This window comes from Oncorhynchus gorbuscha, linkage group LG23 (assembly GCF_021184085.1).
Source record: "Oncorhynchus gorbuscha isolate QuinsamMale2020 ecotype Even-year linkage group LG23, OgorEven_v1.0, whole genome shotgun sequence".
NCBI classification, from domain to species: domain Eukaryota; kingdom Metazoa; phylum Chordata; class Actinopteri; order Salmoniformes; family Salmonidae; genus Oncorhynchus; species Oncorhynchus gorbuscha.
The window spans coordinates 29,173,859-29,191,541 of NC_060195.1; the positions used below are offsets into that span (position 1 = coordinate 29,173,859).

Consider the following 17,683-nt stretch of genomic DNA (forward strand, 5'->3'; position numbering starts at 1 on the left):
ATCAAATTTGTACACATTGTACAGTATGGTACAGTACGAACCATGGGCCTGATCAGGTTTGTACAGTATGCTTTGACTTAGGTCTGGTCACTTTATCTAAAGTATCCCTCCACAACACTCAACCTACTCACTTTGAATGATGTTGATGGAGAAAGCCTTGGACGTCCTCTCCACCCCGTGGAGCTTGGCGCTGCAGACATAGTCTGCATTGTAGCTGGGTTGGAGGTTGCGGATAAGGATGCCTCTGCGGGGGTCTGCTGTGTAGTTCATGCCTGGGGGTACGGAGGTGCAGTTGTCCATGCGGAGACCCAGGTCTGTAGCCTCTGGGTCAGTTAGCAGGCAGGGGAGCAGATAGTTCTCCCCCTCCTTCCTCACCACACTCAGGGACGTGCTGCTGGTCCAAAATAGGTTGTCTGGGTCTGATGGAGAAGGTGGGATGTGTTAGAATGAGAGATACTGGGGAGATAAGCAAACAAAAACCATGCCCCCAAGACTTTTAAAATCAAAATCATCACTCTCTCTACAGGTATGGTAAATTAACAGCAACTCAGTACTCTTCTGAACTTACCTTTCACATACACGTGCACTGTAGAAAACAAGTTCTGGCCCTTGACGTTCACACTGGTATATTCACACTTATAGGTCCCAGTGTGTTCTGCAGAGGGACGGTCCACCCTGAAGGTTCTGACTCTCCCCTTGACCTTGGAGATGAAGCGCTTGTGTTTGGCCAACCGGGTCAGCCAGTTGACTGGCCCATCACCCTCACACCTCAGGACTAATGGGGTGCCAGGGTTCAGTACTACCTCAGACCCAACCACGAGTTGGGAGTTGAGCTTGATTACAGGATGCCGCCATTGTGCTGAAGGAAACAGAGACCAGAGACGTTAAAACTCCATCACTATATTGGACAGTTTGTATTGTTATTATAGCAGTACATGGACATACACTTTAATGGTTAGGACAGACTACTTCTTGACCATGTGAACAGACCAGGAAACTCAAAACATGGTTAAATCAATTGGTGTTCATCAACTCAACTCAGATCACTATTTCTTTCTGTTTTGACCTTTCCATGAAGACCGAGGAGAACTGAAAGTCGTCCTGGTCACTCTGCGTTAATCAGTTAACTTGGGGACTGCAAATTCAGGAAACACATTGCAGAGCTGGCCCTAAAGGAGAGGTCTCACTCCCTCTCTCACTTCTGCTTTCCAACTCTGTATCTATGTCATGATGAAAGGAGACTTACTAACTAGCAATGACCCCAGCATGCAAAGTCTCCTATAGGCTACCCATACCCTCTTATTGCCTTGCCCTTTTACACCCTCAAACACAAGAAAAAACAAACAAAGAGTTGACTCAGTGTTTTCTCGTCCAAAAACAGAAGGAACAGATGCAGACAGAGGGAGACAGAGGGAGCTATATGGGGTGTAAAGACCATGGAGATGTTCTCCCTTGGGGTGTGACAAAGCTAATTGCTCCCTGGTGACACACAGAGAAACAATGCCTTCTTTGAGACACTCCAACAACTTATTGGGGTCAAGGGGGTTTTAAGAACATCAAGACAAATCTCCAGTAGAAGATGGCTTTAAAGGACATTTCTAGTTGTTTTCTTCTTTTAAATCCATAAAACCTCATTTGGGCTTTCTCATGGTGCAGTTTTATTCAGCATTCACGCTACTGTATTTGGCAACCATGAAGCAGATGAAACATCATCATGAAACATCTCAACACTACAGCAGCCTAAGTGTTCTCTCCATTTGTTCTTACATGTAAAGTTTGTTTCTTGTTTTATCTCAAAGCAGAACTGAGATTTGTTGTTCAGCAGATGTTCTTATTTATCACAGTCCACAGCTCAACTTTAGAGGGTCAGAGGGAGGGGGCTGTTCTTGGTTTTGTGCCATTCAGCATTCTGGGTCCAGATTTCCTGATAACATTACACACCACCTTCCTATGGACTCCAAGTATACTAGCTGCCTATCAAATACATATGGCTGTGATACAATGGAGCAAGACCTCAGCCATATGTACAGGACAGTACTGTCCTACATATGATTGTTCATATTCAAGACCTCAGACACATGCTTCTTTGATATGTTGTCTGATATATGTGATGTGACATTTAAAGGGGCAATTTGCAGTTGCTACACCCTTTTTTGGAGTAACAAATCAATGGTATGTACTCATTGATTCTTGAAGAATATAAATTAGAAATGCCCCATGAGCTAAATTCAACTGTTCAACTCCATCAGCACACGTGAAAACAATTCTACAGTTTACTATAGAATTCTGTAGTAAACTGTATTATACTGTAGAACACTATAATACACACTATAGTAAACCTCAATCATGTGTGTACTTACTATAGAATGCTGTATACTGTAGAACACTATAGTAAATTCTACAGTATTATCCACCCCCCCAAAACACTGTAGTAAATGCTACAATAATGTCTGCAATAACACTACAGTAAATACTACAGTATACTACAATCTGTAAAACACTATATTAATTACTATAGTATAAACTACAGTATTATTTTACTACAGTATTTATACTATAGTTAACTGTAAATACTAAATACTACAGTACTGACTTTAGTCCGCAAAAACAATACATTGAATACTACAGTAAACGCTGCAAAAACTCTACAGTGAATACTACAGTATACCATAGTATACTATAGTATTTTTCATGTGGGAGAACCCAAAATATAAGCTTGGTTTACTCCAATGTTTGTAAACAATGCAAATGTAAACAAGCACTAAATAGCCTCAAAACATGGTTAAAAATATAATTTTGATATCATGTATGGTCAGTCTTTGCATCCATAGCCATGTCTATTGCTTTGAGCGTGGCTACATTTCTCCAAACAATAACAGTAGCGGGGAAAACGTGTTGTTATTGTTTTTAACTGCTGAATTGGAGCTTTAAATTGCATTTTTAGTCAGGCATTATCCACGTAAAAGTATGCAGGACACAAGAGCTGCATTAAATACAATATCAACAATACTACCAAGTGGCCAGTGTGGTCCAACTGTTACACACGTATGCCAGAGGGTTCAAATCAGGCCCAACTCCCCTTTGACTCACCCTCCCACTATCTCCCCTGTCTTTCCAAACTTAATTATCTATTCAAAAAAGCTAAATAATTACAAAAGGAGTGGGACTGCTCCACTCCTTCAAATAAAAAAGACGTTTAAACGACAGAACCAAACCAAGTCATGAACCTGAATCCCAATATAATCCAGTACTAAACAGGTGTTGAGACTTACCTTGAGCTGCAGTGGGCAGGATCCCCAGCAGAAAGGTCAGGTACAGCACCATCCTGGATCTTTTCCAGCTCTGTGTCTGGGTGTATGTCTGTATGTCTCGGAGTGTTGTTATTGCGTCTGTGGTCAAGGAGAGAAATGAGGAGTCATCAGGTTGGAACTCTGCTGTCATACACTTCTTCTTTTCTAAGGACGAGTGGGAAAACAAAACGTACAGGATTTGTCACTTTGAAATCTGGAAATATAGGCCATACCTTACTGAATGCAGATTCAAATGTGATTTGAACATGGCTAAGAATGTAAACATCAGATGAACTCTACTGTACCTGTAGATGTCTTCAGCACCGTGGTAAGATCTGACCTCACCAAGCTGTATGGGTCCAGCATCCAGGAGCGAGTAAAGTCCCGCCAACCCTGTTTCTCTTCAGTCTCCGTCTCTCTTAGTCCGTCACGCAGACAGTAAAAGAGATATAAACAGACAGACGGACAGACAGAGGTGTCACGCTCCCCGCTAATGACCATGCGTCTCGGTTTGGTTAGCAAACAGGCCGGCCCTCCCAATCCTAATGCCATGGTGCTGAGAGCTGAGACTAATCTCCTGTGATGGTGGTCACACTGCTGCACTGCTGCCTAGCCTGCCGGCCTAGCCCCAGCCCCAGCCTGTTCCAGCCAGCCCCAACCCAGGCCTCCATGGTCCTCAGCCACAAGTGGAGCAGAGGGCTGGGGCTTCTGGGAGGACAGTAAAAAGACCTCTTTGATGGCCCTCTAATGGAACCAGGGAATAGAGAGAGAGAGTATGTGTGTGTGTGTGTGTGTGTGTGTGTGTGTGTGTGTGTGTGTGTGTGTGTGTGTGTGTGTGTGTGTGTGTGTGTGTGTGTGTGTGTGTGTGTGTGTGTGTGTGTGTGTGTGTGTGTGTGTGTGTGTGTGTGTGTGTGTGTGTGTGTGTGTGTGTGTGGGATTCTGCTGAAGGCTCAAAAAAGAGAGGCTTTGATAGGACTGGTTTATAAGGGATGATATAAGTCTAGCTGGGCTTGGGAACGTTTGTTTGGATTTGCTGATTCTCAACAGCTAGCTCTTCGAGTTAGGCTCAATTCATGTGGGGACGTTTTATCTCGTCTACATTGATTGAATAAAGCCAATGCATTAGAAGACAAGTCTGTGTAGCAAGTATGTGTTGTTGTTGATGTTATTACAGCTGAACAACACAATTCATATTTTCTGTCAAATAGCAGTACTCTGCATGTCATTGAACTACTAAAAAATAGACAACAGGAACTGTCCCTCATTAGCTAGTTTAAAAGAAGACAGTAAGGACAAAATGAAATGATCTATCATATTTTCATTATAAACTTTTATTTTCACATAAATGTTTATAAACTACATACAAAAATACATTCGTAAACATACAGAGAAGTTTTGGTACAATAGCGTGTGTGTGGTGAATATTCTACAATATGTAGTGTTCTGCATTCTGTGTTCCTATACCATGTGACAAATATGTACAAGGAAGCATATCATTTATATTTCACTGGTAGTGTATGTAACGATAGGAGAACCTCTGCGAGCAAGTGACAAATTATCTCAGGTATCATATAATTGCTTCAAGAATATAGATTCAAATCTGTATTGCCATATTTCTGTAGAAGATCTCCTTCCATAGATAATGCTTAGTGTATATCCTTTCGTATGGATACTATAGGCCATATATTTGTTTCTTTCATAGAACTTTATACAATACAAATGCACTTCAAAGATCTCAATCATTAGTCACAGTACAAAACAACGTACTAATCTTGTACCAGGTGTACTAAGGCAGTGATATGCTCAGATTATTTCTCATTCAGTCAGTACCGCTGTGTAAAAACATACATTTCTTTCATATCTCTCATAATCATTCAATCTCTTATCTACTGTACCTTAAATCCTTTTCTTGGAAATGTTTTCCTCAACATTGTAAAGTGCAACATTTATACAGAATTGTTTAAAACAAACACAACATAAAATGTAAAAATAAATCTATATAAAACTAAAGTCAACATAAAATGATAATTTGAGACATACCATTTACTGAGTGTATAAGGTTCTGCTCAATTAAAGCTGATGTATGCTTAGCTCTTCTCAAAATGAATTACATTCTCGCAAAATAACCTGGAGTAGAAAATAGAAAGTACGCAATTGTAATTTAAGGACACAAACAAAACAAAAAATCCTCAGTGCAACTAGAATATCATATTCAATTAATGTTGAGAAGTATAGATGCCATAAGATTGTGTTAATGTTTAGTTTTTTTTACCAACTAAAGTACCTGTCAGAAAACTGGAACTTTTTCACACAAGCAAAATGTAACAGTACATGCTCCACTTTTAGTGATTTTCAAAACTGAAAGGGTTTTGAAGGCTTAATGTTTGTATCTTCAAAATGTATATAGTTCTGCATGTAGTTCTGTCCTTGAGCTGTTCTTGTCTATTAATGTTCTGTATTATGCTATGTTTCATGTTTCGTATGGACCCCATGAAGAGTAGCTGTTGCTAATGGGGATCCAAATCAAATACAAAATAACATAAACATACAACACATGTGAAAGGAAAAACGTGAATACAAATCACCATAGAAACACTGCAATAGTGACCACAATGCTACGTACAGTATTTTACAAATCATGAATCCCTAACTTAAAAGTAACTTCTTATGTGATACTAATACTTATTTTCTTATGCGAGGGCTTTGCAAATGATCCCTTTATTCAAGATGGAGTAGTTTGCATCATCAATCAACATCAATGATTAAATGTGTCACTCTCATAGTAAATATAGATTTTGAATAGATTTTCAACACAGCATTCTTTTGAAAGCACCAATTGTGGAATATTTGCTAAAGCAGTGGGAGTTGTTTGTGTTGTAAAAGTCACCTTCTAATTGAATTTGCTACATTTTTCTCTTAATCCACTAAAGCTATTCAGGAATGTCATACTTTCACCAAGTTCCTTGAAAGGCTTACAGGAAGCTGTCTTCCGCTTCCGGTGTTCCAGAGGACTCCAGTGGAATCAGGGCCTGGTTGGCATGGAGATATTTTTCCTCTGGAATGGTGTCTGCCTCCACTGTCTCTTGGGAGATGGAATCAGCCTCCTCGTCCTCCAGAGCCCGAGAACTACAGGGAATAACAACACACATGTTCTTTCACGAACCTATCTGTGATTCTATGGTTTATTTCAGGTGAAAATGATGCATTAATCACAGTAAGGCGCCTATAAATTCCACGTAAACTATAACTTTTAAGCCATCTCGGCTCGTCTTAGATTTCTGCTTAAATATCCTGTGCACTGTATGCACAATCCTTATTGCTCACAATGTATACATCGTAACATAAAACAGCTTTTGTCTCAATCCCACATCTGGCTGTGTGGGTTGGTGTTGTAACAATACAAGGTCCTCTAGAGTAAATCTGCCTCATCTGTCCTGCATACCAAGCACTTGGCACACATCTGCAGTCAGTCAGTCAGGCAGTCGTATGTCAGATGGCTATACCTTGCGAGGCTTTTCGTTGGCATGTCGTTAGCCTCGGAGCAGACTTCCTCCTCAGGCTTGGGGTCTGGGATGGGGATGATGTAGTCATTGTAGGAAGCTTCCTCACCATCTGCCTCGGATCTGAAGTCCCCAGTGAGGGGGTAGGGGTTTGTGTCCTGGGGGGTGGCAGGGGCGGTGGACGGGGTTAGGGCCGGAGTGGGGAAGTGAGAGGAGAGCCTGGGTTTGGTGCGGACCACGGCTGGGTGGTCACGCTTGAAGAACTCATCGTTGACCTGGCAGTATCTCTACACCAATAAACAATCAATAACACATATCTACAATCAATAAATACCAAACTGATGCATGAATCATACATCCATAAACAAGGAATACATATTTCACACTACCATTTAAAAGTTTGGTTGTCACTTAGAGATGTCCTTGTTTTTGAAAGAAAAGCAAATTATTTGGTCCAATAAAATAATTGGTCAGAAATACAGTGTAGACATTGTTAATGTTGTAAATGTCTATTTTAGCTGGAAACGGCTGATTTTTAATGGAATATCTACATAGGCGTACAGAGGCCCATTATCAGCAACCATCACTCCTGTGTTTCAATGGCACGTTGTGTTAGCTAATCCAAGTTTATCATTTTAAAAGGCTAATTGATCATTAGAAAACGCTTTTGCAATTATGTTAGCACAGCTGAAAACAATTGTTCTGATTAAAGAAGCAATAAAATTGGCGTTCTTTAGACTAGTTGAGTATCTGGAGAATCAGAATTTGTGTGTTCGATTACAGGCTCAAAATGGCCAGAAACAAAGAACTTTCTTCTGAAACTTGTCCCTCTGTTCTTGTTCTGAGAAATTAAGGCTATTCCATGCGGGAAATTGCCAAGAAACTGAAGATCTTGTACCAAGCTGTGAACTTCTGCCTTCACAGAACAGTGCAAACTGGCTCTAACCAGAATAGAAAGAGGAGTGGGAGGCCCTGGTGCACAACTGAGCAAGAGGACAAGTACATTAGTGTCTAGTTTGAGAAACAGACGCCTCACAAGTCCTCAACTGGCAGCATCATTAAATAGTACCCGCAAAACAGCAGTCTCAACTTCAACAGTGAAGTGGCGACTCTGAGATGCTGGCCTACTAGGCAGAGTTCCTCTGTCCAGTGTCTTAATCTTTTATTTTTATTGGCCAGTCTGAGATATAGCTTTTTCTTTGCAACTCTGCATAGAAGGCCAGCATCCCGGAGTTGCCTCTTCACTTCATTTTCAGTAATAAGAATAGACTGATCAGTATCAGAAGTATCAGAAGAAAGTTATTTGTTTCTGGACATTTTGAGCCTGTAATCGAACCCACAAATTCTGATTCTCCAGATACTCAACTAGTCTAAAGAAGGCCAGTTTTATTGCTTCTTTAATCAGATCAATTGTTTTCAGCTGTGCTAACATAATTGCAAAAGGGTTTTCTAATGATCAATTAGCCTTTTAAAATTATAAACTTGGATTCGCTAACACAACGTGGCATTGGAACACAGGAGTGATGGTTGCCAATAATGGGCCTCTGTACACCTATGTAGATATTCCATTAAAAATCAGCCGTTTCCAGCTACAATAGTCTTTTACAACATTAACAATATCTACACTGTATTTCTGATCAATTTCATCTCATTTTTATGGACAAAAAACTTGCTTTTCTTTCAAAAACAAGGACATTTCTAAGTGAAACTTTTGAACGGTAGTGTATGTCAATGTGGAAACACCTTGGTCCTCAGATGCACAGATACATGTAAAGCAGAAGAACCCTGTATATTAATAAGGTACCTTTTTATAGCTGTCTGTGAGCATGTTCCCCATTGTGTGAACCAGAAAAGAGAACTCTGGCCTTCTCTCGTACTTCTCATCCCAGCACTTCTGCATGACTTCATAACTGAAGGACAAGGTACAGAAAATATACATTTACTTTCTTAAATTCTCTCTGACACACAATACTAGAATCCTGAGAGGTCTTTGGGAGGGATGGTCTTGGTGCCATTCTAGGGACTTACACTTCATCGGTGGCGTGGTTAGGTTTGGCCATGCGATATCCTCTCTTTAAGGCACTGTAGAACAGCTCATTCATGGGCAGATCAGGGTAGGGGGCTCCTCCTGTCAGAACATAAAACAATATTTAAAAGCTGATCCGTCTGAATGTAATTTGAAAAACTTAATGTCATGCTGAATCAAGAGTTTCCAAAAATTTTGTTTTCCAAGAAAAAGGTTGTTTACAAATCACGCGGCTTCACCCTAAACGAACAACTTCTCAATAGGTGCTCTTGTTGTCACAGCAGTTTCAAAAAGATTTAAAAAATCCCCAAATGAATTGATTATGAACCCTGACTGTAGATAACAACAAGAGCTCATCTGACCCTGAAGACAGACTCAGGATTAGATAATCTGATAGACAACTTCATGGCCTGTCTGTTAAAACAGAGTGAAACCTTTATACGTTCATATTAAATAACAGGGTCATGTAATCAAAAGTTGCACCCACACTACTACTAATATTTCTGAACATAAATGAACTCCAGTTAATACTTTGTTTCGGTTTAATCAAACAGTAATCTCTTGTCTTCCATCTATCTATTAATAATTAATGGGTTTCTGTTTCATGTTTGTCCTCCTACCCAGGGTGAAGATCTCCCAGAGCAGGATGCCATAGGACCACACGTCACTCAGGGTGGTGTACAGGTTATGGAAAATACTCTCTGGGGCCATCCACTTAAGAGGAAGGAACGTCTGAGAGGGGGTAGAGGTCAGAGGTAAGATTAGCATCAGCCAGGTACTGAGAAGTAGGTTACAGTAGCAGTTATGGCTAATTACAATTGAAGTAGGTTGAAGGTCATAATCTATGGTGTTGTCTTACTGTTATCTTTCAAAATGTACGTAGTGGTTACCATAATGGTCATGTAATGTTTCATGTGTTTGAGTGACCCTGAGTGACCCTGAGAGAGCCTGCCACTCACGCTGCCTTTGGAGACGTAATTGGAGTCGTGCATGATGTCTCTGGCCAGACCAAAGTCACAGATCTTCACCAGCTTCCCCTCACAGATCAACACGTTCCTGGCGGCCAGGTCACGATGGACACACTGGGGAGGACAGGGTTCACAACAGGGTTACAGGGAGACATGGTCTGCTGGAACATTTAGTACAGATGATGAAGTATATTCTATATCCAGGTCTGTACTTTACTAACCTGGCACAATAAAGAATAATACATAAATATAGAGCAATAAAGTTTTGATTCAACTAAAATAATAGAATATAACATAACATACGTTCTTGGAGGCAAGGAACTCCATGCCCTTGGCCACCTGGTAGCTGAAGCCAATGAGGTCAGAATAGCTGAGGGTAGGGCAGTCACTGATGACCAGGGCACTGTCCACTGTGGTCTGGTCTGGCAGGGAGGGCAGAGACATTGATTGAAGGGTTCAGAGATCAAAAAGAGGAAGGAGACAATGTAAAGGTGAATCAGTGTTCAGGTGTTACACATGGACAGCATATACAGTATGTGTATAGTGACGCCGACTTGCTAAAATACACAGAGAGGCTTCTGGAGGTCAAATAAACAATATCACTGTCCTTTCCTGTCTGCCAGTCAGTCCGCCCATCCTTTCACATGTGCTTCCCATATGTCTGGCATGCAATAGACAAGAGGAGGCTGGTGGGAGGAGTTATAGGAGGATGGGCTCATTGTAATGGGTGAAATGGAATTAATGGAATGGAGTCAAACATGTGGTTTCCATATGTTTGATGTGTTTGATATTCCATTCCATCCATTACAATTAGACAGTTCTCCTATACCAGGCTCCCTTGCAATAGACCTACATTGTATAAAGTATACAGTACGCTTTTGCTTTGTTATTAGCATGTATTTATTGGACTCCATACCTTGTTCCTGGTAAAGGTGGTGCTGGTAGGGCGACTCATATGGAGAAGGTTGGATGTCAGTGTATTTGATGGTGTCTTTAAGCTCCTGCATGGGGACGTACACCGTGGGCTCGTCCTTACTCATGTCCATGTAGCCACCGTCAGACTCACTGCCAAACGACACGTAGCTGCCAAGATATTTGGGACACATTAGGATAGTGGCTGCCAATATATTCGGGAAACATTAGGATAGTGGAAAAAACCACAAACAAATGCTCAATGTAGGTATGGCCTCATTTTTGTAATTGACAGCTTGTCCTTTTTGCTCCCATTCATATGTGGTTATACATTTAACCTCTACTTCATCTTCCAAACACAGACCCGAGCCCCAGAAGAGGAGGTAGCACTCACCCTTTCCTCTGGCTGAGAGGGGTGCTCCCTCCAGAGACGCGGCAACCAGAGTCCTCCTGGTTCTTCTCAGCGTAGTACTGCAGGAACGTGTGCTTGTTCCTGTGTAAGTAGTCCACCAGGTCTCCATAGCGACAGTACTCCGTCACCAGGTAGAGAGGACCTGAGAGGTGAAAGTCACAAATAAAGGACAATTATTTCTCTTCATCAGAGAATCATTTGTGTGTCACACATGCAATTATGTGGTTAATCAATTTGAACGTATGTAGCTATGACGTTATAGTCTCCCTAGGAAGATGGGTTGCCTCCCACATTAACAATGTTCCAGTATACATGATGTTGCCCTAGGCATGGGATTTCAGAGGCTAATGACTTTAGTTTGGGATTGTTGCTGTGGTGATGGGGGCGGAGCTCACCCTGTTTGGTGCAGGCTCCCAGCAGGTTGACGATGTTGAGGTGAGGCCCCAGGTGGCTCATGATCTTCAGCTCTGACATCAGAGCCTGGGTCTCACTCCTCCTGGCTGTGGCTAGTGGTCAGAGGTCCGAGGACACAAAGGTTAGTGAACAAGAACTAAGACTGAAACTGGATTGTTATCTTACCAAACAAACCAAGGACAAGTTGGCTAAAGCATAAACATACTGAATCAAAACTGCAGATGATTGTTATCACTTACATTTGAGCATTTTTACTGCCACCTTCGTGCTGGACTGGGAATGACCGAGACCATAGGCAGTCGCCTCAACCACCCTGCCAAATGCCCCGGACCCAAGAGTACGACCTGGAACACAACACAAACATGGCTAAAGTCAGAAACACAAACATTGCCCAAATCAGAACAGTCAATATGTCAACGTTTTAACTTGTATTGCCCCTATTAAATACACTATCAAATAAATATTGGCGGTATCCGCATATACAGTGCATTCGGAAAGTATTCAGACCACTTCCCTTTTTCCACATTTTGTTACGTCACAGCCTTATTCTAATTTTTTTTAAATTTTTTATCCCTCATCAATCTACACACAATAACCTATAATGACAAAGTGAAAACAGAAATACCTTATTTATATAATTATTCAGACCCTTTGCTATAAGACTTGATATTGAGCTCAGGTGCATCCTGTTTCCATTGATCATCCTTGAAATGTTTACCACCTGTGGTAAATTCAATTGATTGGTCATGATTTGGAAAGGCACACACCTGTCCAAGCTAAGCGTCAGTACAGAGACAAAGTGGAATCTCAATTCAATGGCTCAGATACAAGAGGCATGTGGCAGGGTCTACAGTCAATCACGGACTACAAGAAGAAACGCAGCCCAGTCACGGACCAGGATGTCTTGCTCCCAGGCAGACTAAATAACTTTTTTGCCCGCTTTGAGGACAATACAGTGCCACTGACACGGCCTGCAACGAAAACATGCGGTCTCTCCTTCACTGCAGCCGAGGTGAGTAAGACATTTAAACGTGTTAACCCTCGCAAGGCTGCAGGCCCAGACGGCATCCCCAGCCGCGCCTTCAGAGCATGCGCAGACCAGCTGGCCGGTGTGTTTACGGACATATTCAATCAATCCCTATACCAGTCTGCTGTTCCCACATGCTTCAAGAGGGCCACCATTGTTCCTGTTCCCAAGAAAGCTAAGGTAACTGAGCTAAATGACTACCGCCCCGTAGCACTCACTTCCGTCATCATGAAGTGCTTTGAGAGACTAGTCAAGGACCATATCACCTCCACCCTACCTGACACCCTAGACCCACTCCAATTTGCTTACCGCCCAAATAGGTCCACAGACGATGCAATCTCATCCACACTGCACACTGCCCTAACCCACCTGGACAAGAGGAATACCTATGTGAGAATGCTGTTCATCGACTACAGCTCGGCATTCAACACCATAGTACCCTCCAAGCTCGTCATCAAGCTCGAGACCCTGGGTCTCGACCCCGCCCTGTGCAACTGGGTACTGGACTTCCTGACGGGCCGCCCCCAGGTGGTGATGGTAGGCAACAACATCTCCTCCCCGCTGATCCTCAACACGGGGGCCCCACAAGGGTGCGTTCTGAGCCCTCTCCTGTACTCCCTGTTCACCCACGACTGCGTGGCCACGCACGCCTCCAACTCAATCATCAAGTTTGCGGACGACACAACAGTGGTAGGCTTGATTACCAACAACGACGAGACGGCCTACAGGGAGGAGGTGGGGGCCCTCGGAGTGTGGTGTCAGGAAAATAACCTCACACTCAACGTCAACAAAACTAAGGAGATGATTGTGGACTTCAGGAAACAGCAGAGGGAACACCCCCCTATCCACATCGATGGAACAGTAGTGGAGAGGGTAGCTAGTTTTAAGTTCCTCGGCATACACATCACAGACAAACTGAATTGGTCCACTCACACTGACAGCGTCGTGAAGAAGGCGCAGCAGCGCCTCTTCAACCTCAGGAGGCTGAAGAAATTTGGCTTGTCACCAAAAGCACTCACAAACTTCTATAGATGCACAATCGAGAGCATCCTGGCGGGCTGTATCACCGCCTGGTACGGCAACTGCTCCGCCCTCAACCGTAAGGCTCTCCAGAGGGTAGTGAGGACTGCACAACGCATCACCGGGGGCAAACTACCTGCCCTCCAGGACACCTACACCACCCGATGTTACAGGAAGGCCATAAAGATCATCAAGGACATCAACCACCCGAACCACTGCCTGTTCACCCCGCTATCATCCAGAAGGCGAGGTCAGTACAGGTGCATCAAAGCTGGGACCGAGAGACTGAAAAACAGCTTCTATCTCAAGGCCATCAGACTGTTAAACAGCCACCACTAACATTGAGTGGCTGCTGCCAACACACTGTCATTGACACTGACCCAACTCCAGCCATTTTAATAATGGGAATTGATGGGAAATGATGTAAATATATCACTAGCCACTTTAAACAATGCTACCTTATATAATGTTACTTACCCTACATTATTCATCTCATATGCATATGTATATACTGTACTCTACATCATCGACTGCATCCTTATGTAATACATGTATCACTAGCCACTTTAACTATGCCACTTTGTTTACTTTGTCTACACACTCATCTCATATGTATATACTGTACTCGATACCATCTACTGTATGCTGCTCTGTACCATCACTCATTCATATATCCTTATGTACATATTCCTTATCCCCTTACACTGTGTATAAGACAGTAGTTTTGGAATTGTTAGTTAGATTACAATCACTGCATTGTCGGAACTAGAAGCACAAGCATTTCGCTACACTCGCATTAACATCTGCTAACCATGTGTATGTGAGAAATAAAATTTGATTTGATTTGATTTGATATAAGGTCTCATATCTGACAGTGCATGTCAGAGCAAAAACCAAGCCATGATGTCGAAGGAATTGTCCGTAGTGCTCCGAGACCGGATTGTGTTGAGGTACAGATCTGGGGAAGGGTACCAAAAAATGTCTGCAGCATTGAAGGTCCCCAAGAACAGAGTGGCCTCCATCATTCATAAATGGAAGAAGTTTGGAAACACCAAGACTCTTCCTATAGCTGTCAGCCCCGCCAAACTGAGCAATCGGGGGAGAAGGGCCTTGGTCAAGGAGGTGACCAAGAACCCAATGGTCCCTCTGACAGAGCTCCAGAGTTCCTCTGTGGCGATGGGAGAACCTTCCAGAAGGACAACCATCCCTGCAGCACTCTACCAATCAGGCCTGTATGGTAGAGTGGCCAGATGGAAGTCACTCCTCATTAAAAGGCACATGACAGCCTGCTTGAAGTTTGCCAGAATGCACCTAAATGACTCTCAAACATGGTGGTGGCAGCATCATGCTGTGGGGATGTTTTTTCAGCATCAGGGACAAGGAGACCAGTCAGGATTCATTAAAACACACTATTTTGCAATGAAGGTCTACAATAGATTTAACAGCACACTGTAAGGTAGCATCATGGTGAAGTCGGAAGACAGCTAGTTTCCGTCTTCATCTGGGTACATTGACTTCATTACAAAACCTAGGAGGATCATGATTCTCATCCCCTACCATAAACTTGCACAGTAATTATGACAACTTCCTGAGGACGTCCTACAACCTATCAAAGCCCTTGCAGCATCAACTGACATGTTGTCCACCCAAAAGGATGAGAGCATGAATGTAGTACTGAAAGCAAAGGCTACAGCTATCTAGCACTGCAGTACATAAAATGTGGTGAGTAGTTGACTCAAAGAAAGAGATAGACAATAGTTGAACAGTTTTAAACAAATGGATTTCTTTAAAAATTAAGGAAAAGCAAAGAGAAAGCAAGAGAGAGAGAGATTTAGTTATATATTTTTTCACTTAGCGAATGGAGCTACCTATTTTATTCTACTCAAACACCTGGCTCAAACAGAGAGGGATGCTATATTAGCTAGCTGGCTATGGCTACTCCAACTCTTCCAAGTTAAGGTAAGCTTTTGGTTTAAGTCATTCATTCCCACCGGGGCCCATCGGTGTAACTGCTAAACTGTTTACTGACTGTACACTGTAATGCATGATTGCAGCCGGTTTATTAACGCATTAGTTCTAGTAGGTATGTGGACACCTGCTCATCGAACATCTCATTCCAAACCAAAATTATGGGCATTAATATGGAGTTTTCCCCCCTTTGCTGCTATAACAGCCTGCACTCTTCTGGGAAGGCTTTCCGCTAGATGCTGGAACATTGCTGTGGGGACTTGCTTCCATTAAGCCACAAGAGTATTAGTGAGGTCGGGCACTGATGTTGGGTAATTAGGCCTGGCTAGCAGTCAGCGTTCCAATTCATCCTAAAGGTGTTTGATAGGATTGAGGTCAGGGCTCTGTGCAGGCTATTCAAGTTCTTCCACATCGACCTCGACAAACCATTTCTGTATGGATGTCGCTTTGTGCATGGGGGCATTGTCATGCTGAAACAGGAAAGGACCTTCCCCAAACTGTTGCCACAAAGTTGGAAGCACAGAATCATCTAGAATGTCATTGTATGCTGTAGCATTAAGATTTCCCTGCACTAGAACTAAGGGGCCTAGCCTGAACCATGAAAAACAGCCATTATTCCTCCTCCAACAAACTTTACAGTTGGCACTATGCATTGGGGCAGGTAGTGTGCACCTGGCATCCGTTAAACCCATATTCGTTTGTCGGAATGCCAGATGGTGAAAGGTGATTCATCATTCAAGATAATGCGTTTTCACTGCTCCAGAGCACAATGGCTGCAAGCTTTACACCACTCCAGCCAACTCCTGGCATTGCGCATGGTGATCTTAGGCCTGTGTGCAACTGCTTGACTATGGAAACCCATTTCATGAAGCTCCCGATGAACAATTATTGTGCTGACGTTGTTTCCAGTGGCAGTTTGGAACTCGTAAGACCGTGTTGCAACCAAGGACAGACGATGTTTACGAACTGACTTGTTGGAAAGGTTGCATCCTATGACGGTGCCATGTTGAAAGTCACTGAGCTCTTCAGTAAGGCCATTCTACTGCCAATGTTTGTCTATTTTAAATTTTTACAGGCAAGTCAGTTAAGAACAAATTCTTATTTTCAATGACGGCCTAGGAACAGTGGGTTAACTTGCCTGTTCAGGGGCAGAACGACACATTTGTACCTTGTCAACTCGGGGATTTGAACTTGCAACCTTCCGGTTACTAGTCCAATGCTCTAACCACTAGGCTACCCTGCCGTCTATGGAGGTTGCATGGAGGTGTGCTCGATGTTATACATCTATCAGCAATGGGTGTGGCTGAAATGGCTGAATCCACTAGTTTGAAGTGGTGTCCACATACTTTTGTATATATTGTGTATGTTTACTATAACATTAATACGGTGACGATGATGGAGGCTGTGTGTAGCGGTTAGCGGTGATGATATAAATGTTTGGCTTGGAAAGTTTTTTTTGCCTGGTCACAGACAGCTGATGTGTTGTGCACTGAAGTCCACAAGCAAAGCAAAAAGGTGAGGAGGAGAGTGCAAACGGAATGAAACGGGGATAAACATACCTGAATGTGCAAGGCGGTATTGAATGTATCAATGTCTGTCACCTTGATTACCCAAATCTCTCTCAACCTGTGCAACTATTTTGTAAACATTCATTCACAGGCTAGGTTCTGCAACCTCATGATGGGTATATGGAAAATTCTAGTATCATGTAGTAGCCTAAATCTATCGCTGTTACATTGAACTGGGTGAATGAAATACGAATGACAGTCATCCATTATGCTGTAATAGAAATAATGCCATGCTCATGAAAAAAATAATTGCCCTCCCTCATCTTAAACGGCAAGACCGCCACTGCAGTGTATATTGTGCATTGGTACCCCCTTCTCCCGTGGTTCCTGGTACTTACCCAGCACCAGGCTGTCTCGAGCCATCTCCCAGGCCAGGTCGTAGGGCAGGTGGATGGGGTCGACGTAGATGTACTCATGGCCATCCAGACTCACTGACTCTATCACCTTCCATCTAATCTCATAGCGAGGCTTCTGAGGCAACACAGAATAGTTAGAGTTACCCAATCACTCAGGGACATTGAGATACTATGAGTGAGTTGATAGTAGCTGTTGTTTAAACATTATTCACTGTGTCCTCT

General features: G+C 42.8%; 2 protein-coding genes across 7 annotated transcripts in view; both read right to left on the reverse strand.

Moving 5' to 3' along the window:
- The window catches only part of LOC124011101 (macrophage colony-stimulating factor 1 receptor 1-like), a 33,496-nt gene extending 29,744 nt beyond the window's left edge, over positions 1 to 3,752 (reverse strand). Inside the window, exons 1-4 of one of the 3 annotated variants that reach the window (XM_046324115.1) lie at positions 3,596 to 3,752; positions 3,273 to 3,389; positions 569 to 859; positions 132 to 419 (exon numbers count right to left, since the gene is read on the reverse strand). In XM_046324115.1, coding sequence (XP_046180071.1) covers positions 132 to 419; positions 569 to 859; positions 3,273 to 3,389; positions 3,596 to 3,656 — 757 coding nt within the window. In that variant the 5' untranslated portion in view covers positions 3,657 to 3,752. Of the gene's footprint in view, positions 1 to 131; positions 420 to 568; positions 860 to 3,272; positions 3,456 to 3,595 lie in introns of all 3 variants that reach the window. The other 2 variants (XM_046324114.1, XM_046324113.1) reach the window with 2 other exon arrangements.
- An 848-nt stretch (positions 3,753 to 4,600) lies between these two features.
- The window catches only part of LOC124011140 (platelet-derived growth factor receptor beta-like), a 59,539-nt gene continuing 46,456 nt past the window's right edge, over positions 4,601 to 17,683 (reverse strand). For 2 of the 4 annotated variants that reach the window (XM_046324205.1, XM_046324207.1), the window contains exons 12-23: positions 17,444 to 17,576; positions 11,762 to 11,866; positions 11,504 to 11,614; positions 11,091 to 11,250; positions 10,701 to 10,867; positions 10,088 to 10,206; positions 9,776 to 9,898; positions 9,437 to 9,548; positions 8,819 to 8,918; positions 8,595 to 8,700; positions 6,794 to 7,077; positions 4,601 to 6,416 (exon numbers count right to left, since the gene is read on the reverse strand). In XM_046324205.1, the coding sequence (XP_046180161.1) occupies positions 6,263 to 6,416; positions 6,794 to 7,077; positions 8,595 to 8,700; positions 8,819 to 8,918; positions 9,437 to 9,548; positions 9,776 to 9,898; positions 10,088 to 10,206; positions 10,701 to 10,867; positions 11,091 to 11,250; positions 11,504 to 11,614; positions 11,762 to 11,866; positions 17,444 to 17,576 (1,674 nt within the window). In that variant the 3' untranslated portion in view covers positions 4,601 to 6,262. The remainder of the gene's footprint in view (positions 6,417 to 6,793; positions 7,078 to 8,594; positions 8,701 to 8,818; positions 8,919 to 9,436; positions 9,549 to 9,775; positions 9,899 to 10,087; positions 10,207 to 10,700; positions 10,868 to 11,090; positions 11,251 to 11,503; positions 11,615 to 11,761; positions 11,867 to 17,443; positions 17,577 to 17,683) is intronic. The other 2 variants (XM_046324206.1, XM_046324208.1) reach the window with 2 other exon arrangements.